This window comes from Notolabrus celidotus, chromosome 10 (assembly GCF_009762535.1).
Source record: "Notolabrus celidotus isolate fNotCel1 chromosome 10, fNotCel1.pri, whole genome shotgun sequence".
Taxonomy (NCBI): Eukaryota; Metazoa; Chordata; class Actinopteri; order Labriformes; family Labridae; genus Notolabrus; species Notolabrus celidotus.
Window position 1 is genome coordinate 14,448,608 of NC_048281.1, and position 23,361 is coordinate 14,471,968.

The window sequence follows — 23,361 nt, forward strand, 5'->3', positions numbered from 1 at the left end:
AAAACTGAGCTTTCTGAGTGTAAAAAGTTCTATGTACAGTATATGTTAAAAGTCTTGTGATAAAATGAAAAGTCTAAAGAGCTTTTCTTGCGTGTAATATTTAAGCTGACCTGAACAATGAGTGCTTAAAATATCAGAAATAAATACTTTGAATGGCCTTAAGATTATCATGCGTGTTGCCTTTATATTGTCCGTTTTGATGTTCACTGTCAAGACTGTTTATAAACTGAACTTATGTTTTGTTACAGTGATTAATGTTATTCATCCATACATCTGCTCCATATGTATTTGCTTTTCAGGCTGTAGGAAGCTGGAAAACATCCCATCATGCATTGTAAAAGAGGAGGAGGAGGATACCGGTCAATCGCAGAACCTGAAAATCATTACACTATGATTTTGTAAACTGCTGCTACAACTTTGAGATTTTATCAAGTAAAGATCTTGTGCAAAACTATGAACAAAATAAACATGTATCTATATTTCTGCTTCACTTTACAGGTTCTTAACTCTTCCACGGTAGATGTTCTGCAGTATACCTGATTGAATAACTGATTCTTGTTTATGTTGACATCAACTTACTTTGCATTTGTCAACTACTTAAAAGGAAAATGTAGAGAAAACATATTACAGACCTGACGCAAGGCTGCCTCACTGAAAAGTTTTCATCTAGCAAAAGGTCAAGAGGGAATTGTACAGAATGGATGTTCAGACCTAGAAATAGAATACACAGTTACAGAGTGCAGGTTGAGCTGAGTACTTTCATTTCATATGATGGTATAAAGAAGGTGGGCAGGTGTCTTTGGGTGCTTTTATAACTCCCAATTATGATGTAGATAAACAGTCCACCGTACTGTTATATTGTGCAAGAAGCTTGTTGTTTTCAATCATTTCTGTTTAATTCCACCAAAGTCAGCAAAAAACTTTCATTTTCTTCTGTAAAACATAATACTGTATTCACAGATATATGTAAGGTTTTGAAAATTGCATCCTGAAATTATTGTGAAATATAATAGATGTTTTGTTTATGCTTTAAGATGAACAATTTTGTGTTAGGTTCACATCGCCTCCTTTCGCCTTTCAAAAAAGAACAGTGCCTCACAACTTTTTATTGAATTCCCTTGATGTTTCCCATGCACATTACATTACAGCTCTGTATCCACACAAGCTTCTGCCTCCCCTCAGGTTGTAGTACGGACGGCTGGCTCAGCATTTCAGACACGAGATGCAGCAAGTCATTTCCACACAGATGGTATGACTCTGTTATCTCGATGTTGAACTATCGGAAGTGTGTAATGACCTGAAAAACATGCACAGCACTGCTCGAGGACAGGGCTCTGGTTTCTGAGGTTTTTTTGGAGTCAGCACAAAATTGAGTGGAAATTTGAACGTACAGAGCTGAAGGACAGTACAGTAAGTCTTCAAAAACTTAAAACAAATAGCACTTTTAACATTGATTTCATGTAAAATAAATTATAAACTGTACTCCAATAGGAAACAAGAAACTGTGTTAATTTTCAATTTAAAAAATGAAATAAAAAGAGTGGGAATTGAGTCACGAGGCAAAGCTTTCTGTCAACCAGTCAACCTACATTTCAATCCCTACCTATGGCCATGAGCTATGAGTCTTGAACGAAAGAACAAGATGGCGGATACAAGCGGCCAAAATGAGTTTACTTTGAAAGGTGGCTGGGCTCAGCCTTAGGGATAGGGTCAGGAGCTTGGACATCAGGAGGGAGCCTGGAGCAGAGCCGCTGCTCCTTCGCATCGAAAGGAGTCAGTTGAGGTTGTTGGGGCATCTGATGAGGATCCCTGCTGGACGCCTTCCTCTGGAGGCATTCCGGGCTTGTCTGCCTGGGTGGAGACCTCAAGGTAGAGCCAGACCTGTTGGAGGGACTACATATCCCAACTGGCCTTGAACACCTCTGGATTCCCCAGGATGAGCTGTGGGACGTTGCTGTGGAGAGGGATGTCTGGGTCTCAGACATCTGCCTCTGCAATCTAATGATGGATAAGCGGAAGAAAATGGATGGATGGATTAATGGAAATTAGTTTTAAAAAATGCAGAGAAGGCACAGAAAAAAAAAGTTGATGTGTGCTTGACAAAAATAAGATTTACCAGTTGTGGTTATATACTTATTTTCCATAGTGGCATATTTTTTTTATCTTATGGTTTGAATGTTTTCATTTCTTTTTAATTCTACTAAATCAGTAAATATGGAGTCATCTATCATCCCAAACTGTAACCCCTCAGGTTCCTAAACCAATCACATCCTGAGGGTTAAGCCTTCTGAGCGTCACCACTTGCCAAAACATATCTAAGAGGAGACTGACATCTACAGGCCAAAACATGGAACTCCTGCCTGGTTGTTCTGCAAGCTTTTGATTCTCATAATGCAGCAGAAATCCCTTGTCCGTCTTCTTTGTGAATTTTTTACAGCTAAAAATACATGAAATAACAAAAATAAACTCTAAGTCTGTCTCATATATATTTTTCCCCCTAATTCCTAAACCCAAGCAGTAGTGCTGATTTGAATTTTCAGTGTTATACCACTAGATGACAGTATTGCCCTTTAACAATTGATTGAACTAAATGAATGAATTGTAATAAAATGTTCAAAGCAAAATATCACAGAGAATACAATACATATTACTTATTGGTATTATTTTGTGACAATTCTTAAAATGATTAAGCCTTAGTAAAAACTACCTCAGTGGATACAGGGTGGTTTTTTTTTTATCTCCATGGTGTCATACAAGGGGCAAGACTTCTGGTGGTACTTTGGACATCTGAATAACAATATCTCAAAATGTGACATCTTCTCATGCAGCACACCAATTTAAAGTAACATACAAAAAACATAAGTATCAATAAACATTGTTAGGGTCAAAAATGAAATGTGGAGGGCTCTTTGTTCTTTCACCTGGCACACTTTCAGGGTGACATTTTCCTCAAAGGGAGCAACATGGTGACCTTTCCATGCCACAGCTAGAGTTTTTTTTTAAGAGCGCTGTCAAAGTGTGTGTGTGTGTGTGTGTGTGTGTGTGTGTGTGTGTGTGTGTGTGTGTGTGTGTGTGTGTGTGTGTGTGTGTGTGTGTGTGTGTGTGTGTGTGTGTTTATTTGAGGCTGGGAGGGCATGTGGGGTGTAATTATTGTCACCTCAAGAAGTCATAAGAATGTTATGGGAACTCAGTGAACCATGGTGTTTGTTTCATGATAGCTAGATCATTTCATAAAAAGTGAAGAGAATAAATGTTGTATGAACGGGTTACATTAAGCAAATTAGAGTATGTGCCAGCTGTTGATGTCAAAGATAACAACATTTTCCTCAATTCAGATATCATTCATATCATTTTTTAGTAAGTATAATGTACATATTCATCATTTTACCATGCACTATTTATCTTATTACTTGTATTATTGGTGGCCACATTTGTACGACTATTATAGTATATACAGTGTTTATATATTAGCATGTTATATCCAATATCCCTGCAATCCTGCTGTGTATTTCTGAGTAATCATTTCTTGGTGTATATAGTACATATTGGTGTACACAGTGTGAATAGTTTTTATTGCTATTTTTGTTTACACAATATTTATTTCTTATCATTTTTTGCTTCCTGTTATCACTTTTAAGCTTTATTTATGTTTCTATTTTTGTGAGGTGCTAAAGCAAGTCATTTCCCCCCATGGGGCATTAATAAATCTTATCTTATCATCTCTTATCTTAAACAACATCCCGTCTGCAGCACACAAAAACTGCTGTTTGCTACTTACCTGTCAACAACCAGGGTATGAAATTGCAAGATGCAATGGTCTGCATTACAATGAGTGTCTTAATCATTTAGTAGGCTACCACTTTTAAATGTATGTAAATAAAAAGGTTGTATTTCCCATTTTACTACAAATAAACGATAAGAAGCAAAGCTATCCATACAACTGAGGCCCACCGTACATTGTGAGGCCTCTCACCATAGAGGACAGAATGTTTCCATGTATGTTTCTATCCTTATTGCAGCAGCATGTCAGCAAAACCTTTAGCTATATTGTACCACATCGACCCTCCCTTCTCACCCTCCCTTACTGATGTTATCTGGGTTAGCATCCATCTTACTTGACCTTGAGCAGACCTATGAGACTGGGCTACATTTTGCTTCTCATTCTGATTATACGAGTCAAAGGTTTTCTATCAAACCTCTTACAATAGTATATTATCATCATTCCCTTGGCCTGCACAAATACAGAATACTCAACTGTGTTGGACATAAGGGCTATTTCATTGCAGCAATGCAGAATGCTGGGCAGGATTGTGACCTCTCACCATCTTTCAATTTCAATTCAATTCAATTTGCTTTATTGGCATGAACAAAGACATGTTGTTGCCAAAGCACATAAGATTCATACACATATATACATTACGTATTATATACATTACATATTTTATACACATTAATAAAGAATGGTGTCACCCACACAGCATATCTCCATGTCCTCACTTGATGAGGCGCACTCATAAAACCTTCACCTAAAATCAAACACCATGGGATGGTACGTCCCTCAGGCTGTGACAGGCAGACACATATTTAGCAGCCAGAGGAGCTGCTGACCCTTCCCCCAGGAGAACTGACAGGTTCTCTTCTGGGGTTAATGTTGGGAAGTTTGTTACCATTTTAGTAATTTCCCTGTAGTGGGAATCTCTTAGTAAAGAGAACTTGTTGCAGTGGAGGAGGAAGTGCATCTCTGTCTCTAAGTCCCCTGTAGAGCAGTGAGCACATAAACGCTCCTCTCTGGGTAGCCATGTCTACCTGTACCTCCCTGTCTCTATAGCCAGCTGGTGGTCACTCAGCCTGTATTTGGTCAGGATGTTTTGTATCTCTGACACTGTACAGATATTCAGGTAATTTATAATCGCTGTTTAGGGTCAAATAACAATTCATTCTACTTTGGGTTTTTGTTTCGTTTCTCCAGTGTTCTAAATACAGATCTTTGAGTGCTTCATGATGAGTTTAATTTGGTTGTGTTTTCAGTGCTGATGGGAGTCTGGCTGATTTGCTTCCTTACCAGCTGACTAAGGGGATAGTTTTCAGGGTTCAGCTCTTGGGTTTTTACAGTGGCGGTTCTAGACCAATTTTACTGGGGGGGCCAGGCTGGGGCCAAGGGTGTTGTCAGAAGGACACATTCAACCCTGACAAAAGAGACTGAGAGGGGCGAGGACCGGCTGAGAAAAAACTAGCAAAACATCAGTGCATCCCTATATACTAGACATACTACTGTGTACTATATCAAAATGCAGACTGACAGCAGCTGTTTGGCTGTTTACACTCAACATGAGTCCCTTAGCACTCAGGGGCACAGGGGGGTCCAGGTTCAATTTTACAGGGGCACTGGCCCCTGTTGGCCCCTCTCCAGAACCGCCACTGGGTTTTTAGTGCTTTAAATTGAAGTGAGTCTTTTGGGACTAAATTTAGATGTGTCCAAAATTTTGATTGCACGTTTCTGAATGTTTGACAGTAATGGGAAACGTCCTAGTTCTGTTCGGCAGGCGTAATTTGGAGTTTTTCTTTTTAACATTTAGAATTCTTCTCCAAAATTCAGTATGGAATACTCTATATTTAATTCTCTAAACATATTGATATTTTCAGTAATCAGATGTTTATATTTGTGACAAAGAGTTCACTTTAAACTAATCTTGAAAAAACTCACATGTTTTTTTTGCTGTTCCCTTGGTAACAAGAAAAAACCCTTGCCCTTTTAGCCTACTGGCATTCGTGTGGATTGTACCACTTTGCGGTCATGGGGGGGACGCAGCGGGTAGAAGTTCTTGTTTAACCTCTTCCGTCCAATATCTGATAACACTCGATTCATTCTATTACATTTTATAGTAGCCAATGATAAGGTATTTGATTATTTTTATGTAATGTAACATTAGTAGTGTTTAGGCTCCTCAGCACATCTGTGGAATACCCCCATCACATCAAACTGACGGCCGTACAGTAAGCTGTCAAAAGCTTGTTGCTTAAATCTGTGCAGTGCTGTGAAGTGATGAGGAAATGAGGACGAAGTAACAAGCTTCAGTAATACGAACAGAGCAGACTTGAAGCGGTTATTATTACACAGACATTTCGGGAACACTTGACATCTTGTTTTCGTTAGTTCCCGTGGACTGTCGTGTCGTCTGTCCGGGCTGGTGTGTGATCTTCTGAGACGTGAAGGTTCATCCGTGATGATGAGGTAAGCAGCAAGGTGCTCTCCTCAGCTAACACTGTGGTTAAGCTAATACAGGTTAACGTTGATGTCAGTGTTCCGCAGAATGTTGCACCCGTGGCAGCTGTGTCCTCAGTCTGCTAGCTGAGTGTTGAGTGTGATTAGCTAGCTAGGATGATAATGCAAATCTGAGACTTCAGCATGCTAAACCTCGAAGTCCCAAACTGTATAAATAAAACATTATGGTGACGGATAGTGTCAGGTAGATGACGGTGGTGTCAGGGGGGTGTTCTGCTGTTATTTGCGACGTTTTTAAGTTAGAAACATGACTGTACATGCTGTAACGCTGGGATGGGGCGGGACATCCATTTTTGCGACTAGCAAAATTTCCATTTCCCCTTCCGTAAAAAATGCATAATAACCTTTAACCCTATGTATGTTTGGGGGTCAAATTGACCCTTTTAATAATCTATTTTAGGCAATATATGCCTTCCAAACCAGCTACATGCAGCATAACAATCTGGACAGCATGTGACATCACTTCTTAAAAAATAAGAGATTAGAAAATTTTAAATAAAATAAACTAAAATCTATGTCATGTAAAACTATTGTATGTATATTTAGGGCTTTCCAATGTACATTAAAACAAGTTTTAACATTAATTTTAATGAACAACAAGTGAGTTATCCACATATAACCATGATATGTGAGAATTAAAGAACACCAATGGACCAAATATTGATTTTAATGGTTAGTAATGGAGTTAAAAATGAGATTTAAAAAATGTTTATTGGGATTTTTTGGGGTTCTGACACTTTTGGATAATTGAATATGCACTGGGTCAAATTGACCCAGGAGAAAGAACAGGAGGGTTAACTAACAATACCAAGTCTGACCTAATGGCTGTGAAGAGAGTTGAATTGTCACAAGATGCTTTTTTTTTTTTTTTTTTAGCATCTTCTTAATCTTACTTGTGTACTGAATAAGGCAGCATGTGCCAGGTATGAACATTTTACACCAGAACACCTAAAATGTCTTTTATCAGTTTTATATAAAACAGATATCATGTGCAGCATTAGGTTATACTTTCTTCAGAATTGATAGAAAATACTGGATTTGCTTTAACATCAAAGTTGTGTTGTAAGTGAAAGTTTCTCCTCATGATGTATTTCGGGTGTATCATGTCAGTCTGGGTGGTGCTAATGCTAGATTCCATATGCTGTCTCCTTTAGACCCTATAAGGAAGGGGATTTATTATCTCATTATTACCTTATTTTTTCTTATTGTCAGGCATTATGTTGCTACACATTAATACACTGTATCACCAAATATTACTAATGATGCAACAATCTGTCATCTAAGTATCAGAATTGGTTGGTATTGCCTTTATTGACAGATATAGCCACAATAACAACTGATTTATGAATCATCAATTGTAGTAGCTAATCCATATATGTTGGTATCAAATCAGTTTAATGATGATAGCTTGCAATCCCAATGTTTGAGCCCATTGTTAATATTGTGAAAACAAAAAGAATGATGGCCACATTTTTAATTTGAATTATTAGTCTTTCACATTGAGAATTTTTTTATTTTACTGTTTTTCTGTATTTTACTTAACTGTATTGTATTACTTAGGTTTCTGTTTGGCTGGATGGGACCTAAAAAAAAGTCTTCTAACCAAGTTTGTAGCTTTTAAAGCATTTATGTTTATTTTTATTTTTATGGAAAGAGGTTAAATTAAAAGTTGTACACTATAATTTTTTCTGATTAATAGTTAATTTCACAGTGAACATGCATAAACAAGCAGTGACACCCTGAACAGCAAATACCACTTAGGAACTAAAGTAAACACAATACAATTACATACATACATATAAAAATAATTACAAAATAACAACAACCAATACACATATAAAAAAAACTGATGCACAGACAGCTTGAAATTTGACAGAGTTTCTACCACAGTATTCCCACAATTGTTAACATCATTATTGTAGTTCAACTTAAATCTTTTTCCTCTTTTCTGAGTTGGACACGTCTTCAATCAGACAATAAAAAAAAGTGATACTGCCCCCTCTTCAAATCATGCAACTGGTGCTGAGGAGGCCCTCCATTCATTCATTCATTCTTTAACCAGAGTCTTTCTACCTGACATGAGGATAGTCTGGGTCCAGTCTAGGTAACTTAGAACAGAGGGGTCACCCAAAATAGTACAGTATAATTAAATCAGTGCTCACTTAAAGATGGAGTAATAGAGGCCTGGATGACTTTAACAATGATCTGTATTGTTTATGTTCAAGGCAAACAGATAGGGGAATTAATAACAACAAAAACAAGATAAGAAAACAAGAAAAATAAGAAAACAACAGCATCAAAATCAACCTAGATTTCCTCAGTTGTTGTAAGTTTGAATGGTGAGAACCAACATTCCCAGTTATTGTATTATTCAGTCTTTTTTTAAAGTAGAAAATTATGATCTTGCAGGACCGCCTACACATGATATCAGAAAACACTTTCTGATAACTCTGATATCACAAAGCCAGTCCAAGTAGTAACCAAAATCAGGTTAAAACTGTTACCTAATCAGAATTAAAGTTACAGAAAATATGTCAGTGTAAACACTCAGATTCATGGATCTGTCACTGACTGCCATGTAATGCAAACAAAGCTTATGTACTTTAAACTGAGTGCACCTACAGGGCGCCGTCTGAAGCGTGTTCCTGATCCACAGTGAGGTGCTCCGTGTTCTGTACATGGTCACATTGGAGCAGAGTATTTGTATACTGTCTGAAAGACTTCTAGCTTTATAAAGACTCGCTCATTGTGGCGAGATCAAGTGTTAGATTCAGTCTTTTGCAAGGAACCTAACTGCATTCACAGCTTCAGGGTCATCTGCCAGCAGTGTGTTGCTCTAAGCTTTGCAGTCAGCTTTCACACAGCGCATCAGCTTCTGCTTCTCTTATTGGCTCATTTCTAACTGGGAGGGTCTTCCCGGAGGCTGGCACCCAGGCAGGAAGGGGGTGGCTGGATATGTTTCTGCCGGAGTTGGACAGACAGTCTGTTTTTACTGTTGTGGAGAGGAAATCTTTGCTCTCTGAATCCGTGGAAAGGAGAAAGGGATACATTGGATTCTTGTGATTGTTATCCAGACCAGTTAGCCACCTTAAAGTCCTATCTCTAACCCAGATTCCTGATCGTGGACAGAAGTCCTTTAGTGCTGCATGAAGTGAGAGAGGTAGGTTGTCTTGCTCTGTTTCCTGACTTGCGTGCAAAGGAATTTGCTGCAGTATGCTGTGGGAAAGAGTGCAGTAAAGCTGTGAGCCTGTTAAAGGTATAGATCAGGGTTAACAACAAGGAGGTTTATTCTCAATCTGTGCTCTACGTTCCTGCTCCTGTTACTTTAACCCCGAGGAGAAACTTTCAGCTCTAGCACAGAATTATTCAGCTCATGAGAGAATCTCCTTTCCTGCCTGCTCAGCAACTTCCTGTGTGTTTAACCACTTAGTGTACTGGTCTGACTATCCCATCCTGTGTTTGGCTCTAAACATGATGTGTGTTTAAGCTCTGCTTTCTTTGTCTTCTGTATGCTCTTTGCTTGAGCAAGAGTCAGCATATCAGACTGTTGCCTTTTAGCACACGCAGTGCACCATGTGTCCTTTTACAGTATTAGCAAATAGAGAGGAGCAGCGTCATGGAAAGTAGGTTATAGTGGGCAGAGAGGAAGGACTGAATTTATGTCTATGAAATGAAATGTCATCGTTGTTGTTTTTTTTTTGTGTGGAGACTGATCAACGGAAAGCGTTATAAATGTAGCATTACAGGCTGCCCATGGCTCCATGAATCTGAGCCCTGGAAATGTTCATACACTGTTATTGATCAATTGATTGCCTTGACACACCACCATGACAAATCCCAGACTAGCACAACAACAGTGACTCAGTTTGTAACATGATTACTTTATGGCCTGCAGATATGAACGGTGAAATGTGCTGACGGTATATTCAAAAATAGCACAACTGTTAGCTACGACAACAAGCATCTGTGTTGATTAATGAGTAGAAACTGAATATTCTAAATAGCTGATTTTACGAAAACGCTGGATTGAACTTTTTTTTATTACACTTTCTTTATGCTTCTATATGCTTTGACGCTTCTATGAAACTGTGCTCCTATCTATGAGCACTGTAAGGGTTAAAGGTTAAATCCATGCAGGACATCTGCACAGACAGGCTTAACGTTTGATCCAAGAGGCAACCTCCAGTCTCAAAATATGAAGCCCATGCAGAAGCGTCAAAAACTGCAATTCATTGAGCGTCCGCTTGAGGCTGGCTGCAGAAACACCAGAAACCACATTCACACCCATTCAAAAAAGACGATCTTTACAGCAATAATAAGATAAGATAAGATAAGATAAGGTAAGATACTCCTTTATTCGTCCCACAACGTGGAAATTCATGGAGTTACAGCAGCAAACAAAAAGGTGTACAGTACAAGAATTTCAACAAGAATATATATATTAAAGAAATTTTCATCTGACACGACAGCTTTGCCATAATTCTCCTGTCAGCCACCACCTCCACAGGGTCCAGGACTGAGCTGGCCTTCTTCCCCAGTGTGTTCAGTCTTGCTCTCCTGTATCCTGTCCACCCACAGCAGGTGAAATCCTTCCAATGTGGCGTTTGTGTCCAGTGTTAGCTCTGTTAGCATGATGCTACTCTGCCAGTATTCCCTCTGGTGCTGGGTTAGCTCGTCCACCTTATCGTAGATAGATCTTACATTCCCCATAATGGTGGGTGGAAGGACAGGTCGATGTCGTCTTTTTTAGCATGCACCTCAGTACCAGCACGTCATCCTTGCCTCCTTCTCCTCAGCTCGCAGGGAACATCGGGCCTAGCATTGTTTAGCATCAACATGCTATGGGCTGCTAACAGCTGATCTTGTATGTAAACAATGTGACCATGGTTACACGCAGGATCTCCGGACACACACAGGAACAAAAACAGTAAAAACACCACTGCAAACGTAGCCAGTTTGGTGTCCATGGCCAACAAATGAGTCATTAAAAGACATGACAGGCTCCAAATACAAAGATAACTAAAGAGATATGAAAACAAAGAGTGGAAAAAAGAACAACGAAGAGAGAGCTGCTGCAACAAGCAGCCACTCGAGCGGCGCAAAGCAACATTAAACATGTTTACAGCCTGGTACAAGCTTAGGTCTGAAGAGCTCATTTCTCTATCGACACACACTGTAGGGGGGTGAATTTTTTCTAGCGCAACGGTTCAGAAGATATTAAGATTATGAGTTTGCCTAAGGACATGACTGACTTGATTGGCAGGTGGGAACACTGTAGCTGTTGGCTAGAAGGCTCAAACCCCGCCTCTTTACCTCACACTAGCTTGACAGCAGTTAGGTTGACTTCAGCATTTCCAATATGGCTCCCGCCGATGATCGGCTTCAAAACGGTGCTCAGGAACAGATGGGTGACGTCACAGATACTACGTCTATTATTCATACAGTCTATGGTTTGATCCACAAAATGTCACTCAGTAACAATTACCATCACAATATCCCAATACCAGTGTAGCATCTTCATCCTTTCAGTTTTCTCCGGCGGAGCAAACAACTCATTTAGATTCAAGTGACCAGAATTGAAAACCAGTCACAATTTATGAGCCGTTGCTGGGAAGTAACTGGTGTTTGGCTTTGAAGTTAATTCTCATGTCGGTCTTCGGAGAGTCCAGCATGACCAAATATAACTTTCCTAATTACACAACATCACATTTGTTATTGTTTGACATAATCTGCTTTCTGTAAACTGCTAAAGAACAGATGCCCCTGGAGAACAAACCCTCTCCAGAGGATAGAAGAAGCTGCTTATAGTAACTCTAAATGTCCCAATCATAGATTAGTGCTACAACAGTAATTGTTGTGTTTATTTTTCATACATTGTGATTGATGAACTTTCTTTTTGTGTTTCAGATTATCAACAGGAAGTGCCTTTGGGAGGATATCATCGACTTGTGGTTGTTCTGTGTCCGTTGGTGGCCTCTGCTCTCTGTAAGGCCAGACTCAAGCTCCAACACTGGGTACCTCTGCTGCAAGCCTTTTGTCTGCGACTTTGCACAACGTCAGGACCTAAAAAACACTTTAAGATTAAGCCATAATATAATCAGACAGAGGGTAGTAACCCTGGAATGTATAAGTAAAGTGACAAGTCTCCACAGCAGTTCTTTCTTCTTGATTGGTGATTTCTCTGTGATCACCCAGCTCTCTGATCTTCGTGCTCCAGCTGATGGAGGACTCGCCTCATTGTTTTAACAGAAGACTTACTTTTTAGATCCAGTTTGCAGCATTGCGTTGTACGAGACGCAAGAAGATTGACTTTGGAAAATAAGAATTTATGATTACAACCTTCAAACATGGCGTTGAACCTTTCCTCAGTGAGGGACACAAAATGGCTAACTCTGGAAGTGTGCCGACAGTTCCAGCGAGGAAACTGTTCACGTAGTGATGAGGAATGCAAATTTGCTCATCCACCCAAGAGCTGCCAAGTTGAGAACGGGAGGGTCATTGCCTGCTTTGATTCACTGAAGGTAAGAAATATTGCACACACTGTGTTATCTCTGACACCTTTATGATGCTCTGCTGGATGTAAGGAAATTCAGCCCTCGTATAAGGAGAGGGAAACTCTGTAAAAGCCACGAAATGAGAAAGTCATTTTACATACTGTTATCTGAGTGAATGGTTTCACTTTTTTATGTCCTTCTTTTCTTTTTTAATTTAAAGCGCTCTCAGGACCGCAGGTTCAATCCAATAAAACTGAATTGCAGATAAAGTCCATGTAGCTAGCTCATCCCATAAACTTCAATTTATTAAAGTTAAAGGTCCACTATGCTAACTAGTGTGAACAGCAGAAAGTGAGCCTCTCATATATCACCAATACATATCCATGCTGCAAGTTCTTAAAAACCTAGTACAGGATGGGATCTCTATTACTTCAATGTAGCCACTGCAGTCACAGCTCTATCTCCCATAATATGTAACAGCAGTGTTTATAATAATAATTCATAGAACTTATATAGCGCTTTTGTAAGTACTCAAAGTCGCTTTACATAAGGTAAAACTAAAAAAATATAACATATAAATAAAACAAAACAGGGACAGAGGTGGGGCAGGGGGAGAGGTCATGTGTTGTATGCTTTTTGGAACAGGTTGGTCTTGAGGTGGTTTTTGAATGATTGAAGTGAGTCAGAGCTGCGGATGTGTGGAGGGAGAGAGTTCCAGAGAGTGGGGGCAGCGATGGCAAAGGCTCTGTCTGTTCTGTGTTTATGAAGACTAATTGCACGACCGTGTAACATATTTGGTTTTGATTGGTCAATACCAAGCGGCAACCTCCCGTCTAAAAAACATGAAGCCCATGCGGAAGTGCTAAAAACTGCACTTCATCAGCGCCCGCTTGAGACTGGCTGCAGAAACACCGGAAACCACATACACACCCATTCAAAGAAGACGATCTTTGCAGCATTAATAAACATGTTTACAGCCTGGTTCAAAAAAATGCTTCAGTCTGAAGAGCTAATTTCTTTTTCTATTTTTTCTCTAAGTTTCTAATATTTTTGGACATTTTTGTGAGAGACAGGAAAGTGGGGAGTAGAGAGTGGGGGAGGACATGCACTAAATGGTTGAGGCTGGAATCAAACGTGCAACCTCTGCAACAAGGGTTTTAGCCTCTGTGTATGGAACGCGCACTTAAACCGCTGGGCCAATGGCGCTAATTCCTCTCTCGACACACACTGTACGGGGGGTGATTTTTTTTCTAACGCGACAGTTCAGAGGATATTAAGATTACGAGTTTTGCCCTTTTAAGGACATGACTGACTTGATTGGCAGGCGGGAACACTGTAGCTGTTGGCTAGGAGGCTTAAAGCCCACTTCTTTACCTCACACTTTCTCGACAACAGTTAGGTTGACTTCAGTATTTCCAATATGGCTCCCGCCGGCAATAGGCTTCAAAACAGCGTTCAGGAACAGATGGGTGACGTCACGGATACTACGTCCATTATTTATACAATCTATGGTCAACAGCAACAGTCTGTTATTTCTTGAGAGCAGACCAAGTGTAATCATATCAGACCACCGAAAGAAGTCTGGTTATTGACGTCAGCTTGTTTGGAAGGAGACATAAACATTAGAGCGTGAAGTAAACACTGAACAGAAGGGTCTTGTCTCGCCCTGTCAGGATAATATTTAGCATAAACCAGCGAACTATATATCATCCTTTACAGAGGCGATCACGCAATCTTCCAGAGCTGGAGTCAAATACCTGCCAGATGGTCCTCTCATCACTTATCTTCTGTGGAGTGAGACATTTCTTGCAGCCGACATGATCGCGGCAGGTTTATTCTGCTGTTTGCTCAGTCGCCCTGAATGAGACCAGGGCTGCTTTAATCTACTCTCACACATTGACTATCACAACACAATGCAGCTCTGCCCCTGGGATTATTCTCATGTTGAGTCATCGTCTTATCTCCTTACTGTAGGCAGCTTATACGCTTCTTGTCCGGACGCAGGGCCCTCTCTTTGCTCCGGCGGTCAAGGACTTTTTTTTTCCTTTATCTTTGAAAAAAAAATAAAAAATCTTGAGTGTTGTTAAAAAGACTATGAAGAAGAGGTGATGGGCTTTAGATGGAGGAGAGGGGCTTGGACAAAAGGCAATGAATTAAGGAGGTGTTATGTGGTTGATGCAACTTCAGTTTCAGTGTGTGAATGTTTACACTAAGGTCCACCTTTCTCCATCAGAAGGTAGGATTAAAATGCACAGAGGACTAACAGGATTAACCTACCTACACGTGCTGGATACAATTAACACTGATTCAATCATTATAATGTAAAATTATTCAAATCCTTAGACTATAGCTGTGATTATTAAAATTGTTGTCTCAGCGATAGTTACTATTGAGAAAATTAAAATTGCATAGCAGTCATAACTTATTGTTTGTTTTTTTTTTATAACTTAATGTTTGAAGTGTGTTACACCAATGTGACATACAACAAGGTAATCCCCTTGTACACAACAGTTACAAAGTAGACCACCTAAACAGAACAAAACAAAAGGAACAAGACAGATGATCAGATATAAAGTTTTGAACTGACAATTACACACAAAAAAATCCATAAACTTTTTATCATACTCCACCCTTTCTATTGTTCATCCCCACATGCAGTACCTCAACTGGGGTGCATAGCATGAGATAAGTTAATGGAAAAATAAATAGATAAACACAAAGCAACAACAAAAAACAAACAGACAGACACATAGGTACACTCCATAGCGGTCATAATTAGGGATGTCCCGATCCCGATCTCAACTATCAGATCGGAGCCGATCATGACGTTTGTTAATTGATCGATGATCGGCATTTTCAGCCGATCATCTCACCCAATCATTTATATCCGGCGTCACTGAACACAATTTGCAGCTGAAGGCTAATGCGCAAGTGTAATTAAGCATTCTGAGTTCGGATCACTGTGTATTCATAATGAGAAAATAATAAATGGGACATGGATGTAGAACTCAAGCCATGCTTTACAATGTTATTGTAGAACTCACATGTGCACCGCCAGACACGTTACAGAAAAAACATCTGCTATACACACCCTACGGCAACTCTCCAGGGACATAGGGTTCAAAAAGGCGAAAACATAAAACAAGCACAGGACAGTGAGTTATATGTGTGTTACGTTAGCATCAGCTGTCGTTCTCTATACCGGCATGTCGCTCCGTAGCTAGCGGCATGCAACCGGGCGTGTTTCGATCTCACTGTCATTCCCAGTATTTAAACTCTCCGTCTTGCAGCCGATTGTCGCCATTGTGAATCACTCACTTGCTCGTGAGAGTTCAGTTCAGAGCAGCCTCAGATTTAATCGTGCTGTAATGCATTCCCAGTTTCTTGGATCTCATACAGCAGAGCTTGTAAAACAGATTACGAGTTTTACAACAATGCTAGCTGGATTAAGTTGATTGGAATAAACATAAGACATATTTTAGTTATTTTTTTAAATGACTTTTTTTTTTTAAAGGAAAAAAAAACAGTGTGCAGCTCAACTCTCTTACCTCTTGTGCAGCTATTATCTAGGCAAACACAAGTATCAGATCAGGACTTGGTATCGGAAAACGTCAACATTGAAATATCAGATTGGGATCGGGGGCCAAAAAAGCTGATCGGGACATCATTCAGTCATAATAGACTAAAAGTAGTTCCAGTTAGTAGTTTCACATGTTTTGAAGCACATGAACCTGGATTATATCAGTTAGTTTATGGATCTCCAGAGGCTTTACAACCTGCCAGGCCACTACACTGTAAATCTTGTAACTACACTTACTGTCTAACTAGAATTACCCGGCTGTAACTCCATGAAACTGGAGTTACAGTCATGGAAATAAGAGGGTCAGCTTGTAAATCATCAGTTGCTGAAGTCATGTGATGATGTCACGACTCTTCTTCATGAGTGAGCTTTTGTCTGAGAGGTTATTTAAGGCCTCTTTCTGTCATACCTACGGTTAAACCGTCAACTTTTACTAACCAGGAAGTTGTTACTCATCATCAGCCTTAATATATTGAAGGACAGATAGAGCTGGTTGCTTAAAATATGCTCTGAAGACCAGCATTGTTTTCCTTTTACTCAGCTGTGCTAAAGGCACTTAAAGGTCTGATACAGAGCTTACTTTATTTGACTGAAGAATGTGCACATGCTTGTAACTAACAGCTCATGACTTCCATTGATGCGTCAAGCTGATAGACAAACAAATGTAACGTCTAGCTCTCATGACTGTCATCATGTCAGACAGCCTGTCCCTTTGAGGGTTCTATTAATCTATTAATGAGATGCATATCTTGTGCAGCACTCAAATCACTTCAGGGACATTAGAGTAGACACCAAATTGTCTCGTCTAAACCAAAAAGAAACAGCAAAAAAAAACACAACTTTAATTTCATGCTTTCAAGTAAAACTAGAAATCAGAGCAAAGTTTCAGACACATAAATCATTAAACGATTTAAAGAGTGGGATGAATATTTTCTACTGGCTCTGCATTTTCCTGGAGCGATACACAGACTAATGAAACATTAACGACAGTTAAACCAACATGGATATTCAGTGAAAATAATTAAAATGAATCTCTTGGGAGAGATGCAAATGAGTAGAAATTAGTTAACTTGATTGAGGGATTTGAATAAGTAGGACAGGGAAAGCTTACCTCTCATTAGACTAACACAGACGCTTGATTGACAGAAATCATATTTGTAGGCTCATTTAAAAGTCTAAAGGGAGATATTAATACTCAGGCTTAATAACCGGACTGAAATATAAAGCACATTCACCCTGGATCCTCTCCGCCGTCAGGCTCAGGGACGACTTGTGTTGCCTTTAAGTCTCTCATAAAAGCTTTAGTTTAATCATAGAGGGAGCGCTGTGAACGCATGTCTGACATGTTCCCTGCAGTCAGTTACAACTATATTGAATAATCCTACAGCAAAACATCTTCATCTATTACTAACATCCAGTGCCTGTGTTTCGGAAATGTGTTTCTTATGCAGCTAGTCGCTTAGACTGAGGTGATGGATCATACGACTCAAAGATGTCAAAATCAAGAACAATGAGTTGATTTTAGAGGAATGCTAGGATTACCAAATTGAAATCACGACTGTCTGTCTTTATGTTCTCTGGATACAGGGTCGATGCTCAAGAGAAAACTGCAAGTATCTTCATCCACCTTCGCACTTAAAAACGCAGTTAGAGATCAACGGACGCAACAATCTCATCCAGCAGAAGACAGCGGCGGCCGTGCTCGCCCAACAGATGCAGCTCATGATCCCAGGACCCAGCCTGCAGCCTGTGGTAAGGAGGACCTCATTGTTCATTGTAGACATGTTACAATTAGGGTTGCAAAGGGGTGGAAAATTTCCGGTAAATTTCCGGAAAGTTAACGGAAATTTCCATGGGAAATTAAGCTGGGGAATTTTGGAAATATTCCAAATTGGAAACTTTTCATGGGAATTAACTGGGAATTAAGGGTAATTTAATGGAAAGGTATCCTATCCAAGCATAAATATTTGTTTTGTTATAAGCAGACATCCATCCAAAATAATACAATTAAAACAGATTTATATGTAAATAGAACTTTATCAAGTGTTAAATATTTAATTTAGATAAATTTAAAATCAATTATTTCATTGAAGAACAAAAACATGAATGTTGAGTTAAATATTAGATATATATATATCCCCCCTGACCCAACCTATTAAAAAATGAACAAAATGCAATCCCAACAAAGTCCCATTCAAAATGTTAAATGAAAAGAGCCCCTCTCCCTCCAAAAAAAGTCCCATTCAACATGCAAATAAAAAAGCATCTTCTTCATGAAAACTTCTTGTTTTAGTCAGGATTATACTAAATATATATATATATATATAAAACATTTTCCCCATCTTTATTTAAGTTCCCTATTAAGAGCCAACCTTTAATTTAGTAAATTCCCGTGGAAAGTTTCCAGCTTTGAAAATTCCCAGAAATTTGCAACCCTACCTTCAATACTATTTTTTATTCTGTGATAATAATGATAACTTTAATTCATTTTCACATGGGCAACACCTGATGATGAAGTCAAATCAGTCCCAAAGGAATAAGAGCATAAATACATTCATTTAAGAAAAAACAACAATGACCCACGCCATTCACATGTTGTTTACTGAAGAGCATCAAAGCAACATTGTTTTTGTGTGAAGCTTCTTTATTTAGTGATTAACCAGTTTTAATAACCAGGTACCTGGGTCAATTTGACCCGGAGCATTCCTAATTATCCAAAAGTGTCAGAACCCCAAAAAATCCCAATACACATTTTTTGAAATCTAATTTTTAACTCCATTACTAACCTTTTAAATCAAGATTTAGTCCATTGGTGTTCTTTAATTCTCAGAGATCATGGTTCAATGAGGATAACTCACTCATTTTTCATTTAAATTCATGTTAAAACTTTTTTTAATGTACATCCGAAAGCCCTAAATATAAATACAATAGTTTTACATGACATAGATTTTTGTTTATCTTATTTTAAATTTAGATTTTTTTTATTTTTATGAAGTGATGTTGATAAATTAACAAGACACCTCTTCTGTGACATGCTATCCAGATTTTTATGCTGCATTTAGCTGGTTTGGAAGGCAAATATTACCTAAAATAGACTTTAAAAAGGGTCAATTTGGCCCTGCAACATAACAGGAGGGTTAATAAGTTTGCTAACAACAAACACTAAAGACAATATCAGCTAAGCTAGCATTAGCGGTGGCTCAGTCACAGCCTCTCCTGACCTGCTTCTTCTACTAAAATGTGAAGCTGCTTTATTCAGAGTATCTCTTTCTAATGTTCATTTTCCATTAGCGCCACACTGTTGTTGTTTTCTATCTACATGTTATGCATTATCTTCTTCTTCATCTTGATTAAACGGTGTAATTGTTACATCATGCTGCTGACGTCAGTTGTTGGATATAAGATCTGCCCTAAAAGCAAACATCTCTCCCCTCACAGGGACTTGGCACAAACACTGGTCTCGGTTATGGGTCATACATGACACCGTTGGGCCATGGGATGAGCCTTGTCCCCACAGACAGCCTGCCCAGCACCCCGGTCCTCATGTCAGGGAGCCCGCCTGTGACAGTTCAGAGCTCCTCCTCCTCCTCCTCCTCTTCTTCTCCCTCACAGAAGCTGCAGCGCACAGACAAACTAGAGGTATTTAAACATGAACAATGACGTTATGTTGAGCTCCATGCTGCGGGTTGATCTCCTCTCACTGTCTTTCTCATTGCTCCTCTAAGGTGTGCCGTGAGTTCCAGCGGGGAAACTGTGCACGAGGGGAGACAGATTGCCGCTTCGCTCACCCCAGTGACAGTCCCATGATTGACAGCACTGACAACACTGTCACTGTTTGCATGGACTACATTAAGAGTCGCTGCTCCAGGGAGAAGTGCAAGTATTTTCACCCGCCTGCACACTTGCAGGCCAAAATCAAATCCAGTCAACAGCAAGTCAGCCACACAGCTGTGGCAGCCCAGGCAGCAGCTGCAGCCATGGTAAGAAGAAGCCTTATCTGTCTGAAAAGAGCTTCAGTTTTTACAAAAAACACATGTTCCTGCCTATAACGTAATAGAGTTTGCCATGAAAATACTGAATCTGAATATGTATTGGTAGGTTATTGTTTTAATATTACAAGTGTTCAAATCAGCAGAAAACCAGCCGTTTAATTAATTATTCAAGTTTCTCAGTTAAAACTCTAAGTTAGGGGGCACATTAGTGATCTCTAAAACTATAGGCCTCCACCCCCTGCTTGTAAACAAGGATAGCTGTGGTGAACGGATTGACTCTGTAGTCTACAACTTAAGTCCTGCTGTTTTAGGTCTATGTTGTTTTTTTACATTGTGGTAAATTAGCACTCTTTAAAGTATGCTATATAAACTATGTACAGACAATTTCAATCAGATTACTTAGATTGTAAAGACAACTTAAAAACCTGATGATTTTCAGACCTGATCCAGAGATAGATTAAGCTTATAATGTCTATTCTACTCTTTTTTTATGACAGCTACATAAGAAACAGTTAAATGCATACACAAAAAAGAGACATAGTGAAGGTTGGAATCAATCAACAATGTAAAATATGCAATTTACAATAATATAAACTACCTCTGTAAAAGAAAAAATATTGCACATGGAAGAAAAAAAAATGTAAGCAAATCTAGTCTCTGTTTTTTAAAGGGATTTCTGTCTGTGTGTTTACAGTGAGTTTCAAAGACAAAGGATAAATCAGAATGCTAGACTACAGTAAATACACTCCTGATATGTTCAAACACTTTGCACATGCAGTATTTCAGCCTCACTTATCTGTCTATGTAAAACATTACATACTGTTACATCTCGTCCATAATTAAGGAGTATAAGCCATTCAATTCAAGGAAAATCTGCTCTTGCTTTCTTCTGATAATAAAGAATCTCTTAATCTAGTAATTACAAGCAAGCACTATAGGAATAAACAAACATTAAACAAACAAAGTCAGAGTGACGGGATGAGATAAGAGAAGCTGTAGTTGAAGACAAGGTTAGACATTTAAAATAAACTGTCAATCAAATTAAGAGTGATAATTTAAACACACTAAATCCCCAAAATGGAAATTCGCTGTATAGGCATCAGATAGTGTAGACAACTGGTGCTTTATTGCAGTTAACTTGTTCCTTTAATTATCACTTCTGTTTATTTGACAAATTCTTGCATCTCAAAATGTTTCTCTATTTAATTTTAGTGCAACATTAATTTAAAACTCTTTAAACTTTGCTCTGAGGTCAGTAAAATGTGTTACTTTACCCTTTAATCCCCCTCCCTTATAGTCTACGTCACTTTATTCATACTTCTCCTTCAATAGTTTCATCAGTTACATCATCATTTCTTATTTTCAAGATTGTATTTGTATTATAAATCAGAAAAACAACCACATCCATCATGAACAAAACAAGTAGAGCAGGCACCAAAAGTCTTGGTCTCATTTAAATCAATGGAGCTCCACATTCTGTGCGTAATGAGATTGAAGACATGGTTATTCATGCTGTTGATTTATGACGTTGCCTTTAGCTAGCTCCCATAAAACCGAGCCATCTCTCATTTCACTATAACAATGTTGATGTGCATTACATTATCACCCCCTCCTGAAAGCTGTAAAATTAATGTCTGTGTTCCAATTCTTTTGAAGTATGCTTAGTTGCACTGATTGCATCTTATTAGAGATAGCATACAATCAACAAGCTCTAACCAGGTAATGTTATATCCTGATGATCGATATACAATGAAAGTAGTGTTAAAAAAGTGTGTTCAGTCATTGTATAGCCAAAGCTATTGATTAACTCTTCATGTTGATCTACTAATTAAGGACTCTTTAGTAAGTGTGTCTTTTTTTAATCAGTTGTTTTGGTTACTGTGCATGCCTATTGTGTTGTACGTGTTAAACTACATTCAGATTATTTTTGTTTTGTTTTCCCCTTCTCACCTATCCACAATGCTGTCCCCCATGATGCACCTCTGCTTGCTGTTACCTGTATGTTAATACGCTTGAATCCCATTGGCCCACTGCCATCATGTGCTCGCTGCCTGCTATTAAAAGACTCAGTCGACTGCCAAAGCAATGAAGCGATCCCTCGAGGCAACTGTAGACCTGGTATTTTCACCTTTTGCTTTGGTTGTAGCTATTGATTGTACTGTAATGAATTTGAGTTTTTGTCATTGATGTTTAAAGCTTCTCATATAGTCTTTGTGTGCACAGTCACCATCAGTATCGTTAAGTGCTTCAGTTGTGAGATGTTTTAAGATTTTTTTGTTTAAACATTATTCCATTCATTTTTGTACCCTTAAACCATGATTAAATGTTCCACTAGCTGCTATTTCACCTTTATTGTTTAGTCACGTTTGTCAGTTTTTTGTGACATTTTTTAAAAATCAGTGCTAAATAATGTAGTGTGTAAATCACAGCAGAACATAGAGAAGGAAAAGTTGAGAAGTTTTGGTGAGTCATGTCTCCCTCTGTCACTTTTCAGGCCTTTCCCCACAGCATCCTGCAACCTTTACCAAAGAGACCGGCTCTGGAGAAGAGCAGCTGGGCCAGCTCTCTCCTCAGCCCCAGCTTTCTGCATTACCAACAAGCTCTGGCCAACACACAGCTGCATCAGCCCACCGCCGCTTTTTACCCCACAGGTAAGCCTCTATAGGACTTAGTAGAATTTCCCTCTCCACACCTGTTTCCGACTTGAAATGACAGCAGTAGTTTGTGTCTGGGGGGATAATACTCACAGATAGAATAAAAACTCACTTTTTTTTAACCTGATTTAAAAACTTTGCCAAAGTCCTTCTTATCACCACAGCAAGTCGTCTGACCCCATTTTTGAGTCACCCGACCGCCTTTGAAGTCGGGCCAAATTTCAGCCTGATCGCACACAATTTGCCGAGCAGTGTTACGGGGGGGCACGAGGGTCAATCACGGCCTGATCAGCTGCTCTCAACCAGTCGGTAGAATTTCTGGTATGTTAGAAACTGCATCCTCTGGCACAGTGAAAGC

The 23,361-nt window shown here is 39.1% G+C and overlaps 1 protein-coding gene and 1 long non-coding RNA gene across 7 annotated transcripts in view; one reads left to right on the forward strand and one right to left on the reverse strand.

The window, feature by feature from the left end:
* Positions 1-5,774, reverse strand: LOC117819970. The gene is made up of 3 exons (XR_004632661.1): positions 5,705-5,774; positions 633-1,998; positions 1-373 (listed from the first exon to the last, which is right to left on the reverse strand). It is a non-coding gene; the product is annotated as an uncharacterized LOC117819970 (long non-coding RNA).
* LOC117819969 (muscleblind-like protein 2a) overlaps positions 5,760-23,361 on the forward strand; it is a 26,574-nt gene continuing 8,972 nt past the window's right edge. For 2 of the 6 annotated variants that reach the window (XM_034693540.1, XM_034693543.1), the window contains exons 1-7: positions 5,782-6,232; positions 12,191-12,804; positions 17,945-18,109; positions 19,796-19,996; positions 20,083-20,337; positions 22,414-22,467; positions 22,844-23,000. In XM_034693540.1, the coding sequence (XP_034549431.1) occupies positions 12,631-12,804; positions 17,945-18,109; positions 19,796-19,996; positions 20,083-20,337; positions 22,414-22,467; positions 22,844-23,000 (1,006 nt within the window). In that variant the 5' untranslated portion in view covers positions 5,782-6,232; positions 12,191-12,630. Of the gene's footprint in view, positions 6,233-9,207; positions 9,444-12,190; positions 12,805-17,944; positions 18,110-19,795; positions 19,997-20,082; positions 20,338-22,413; positions 22,468-22,843; positions 23,001-23,361 lie in introns of those variants that run through there. The other 4 variants (XM_034693546.1, XM_034693542.1, XM_034693544.1 and 1 more) reach the window with 3 other exon arrangements.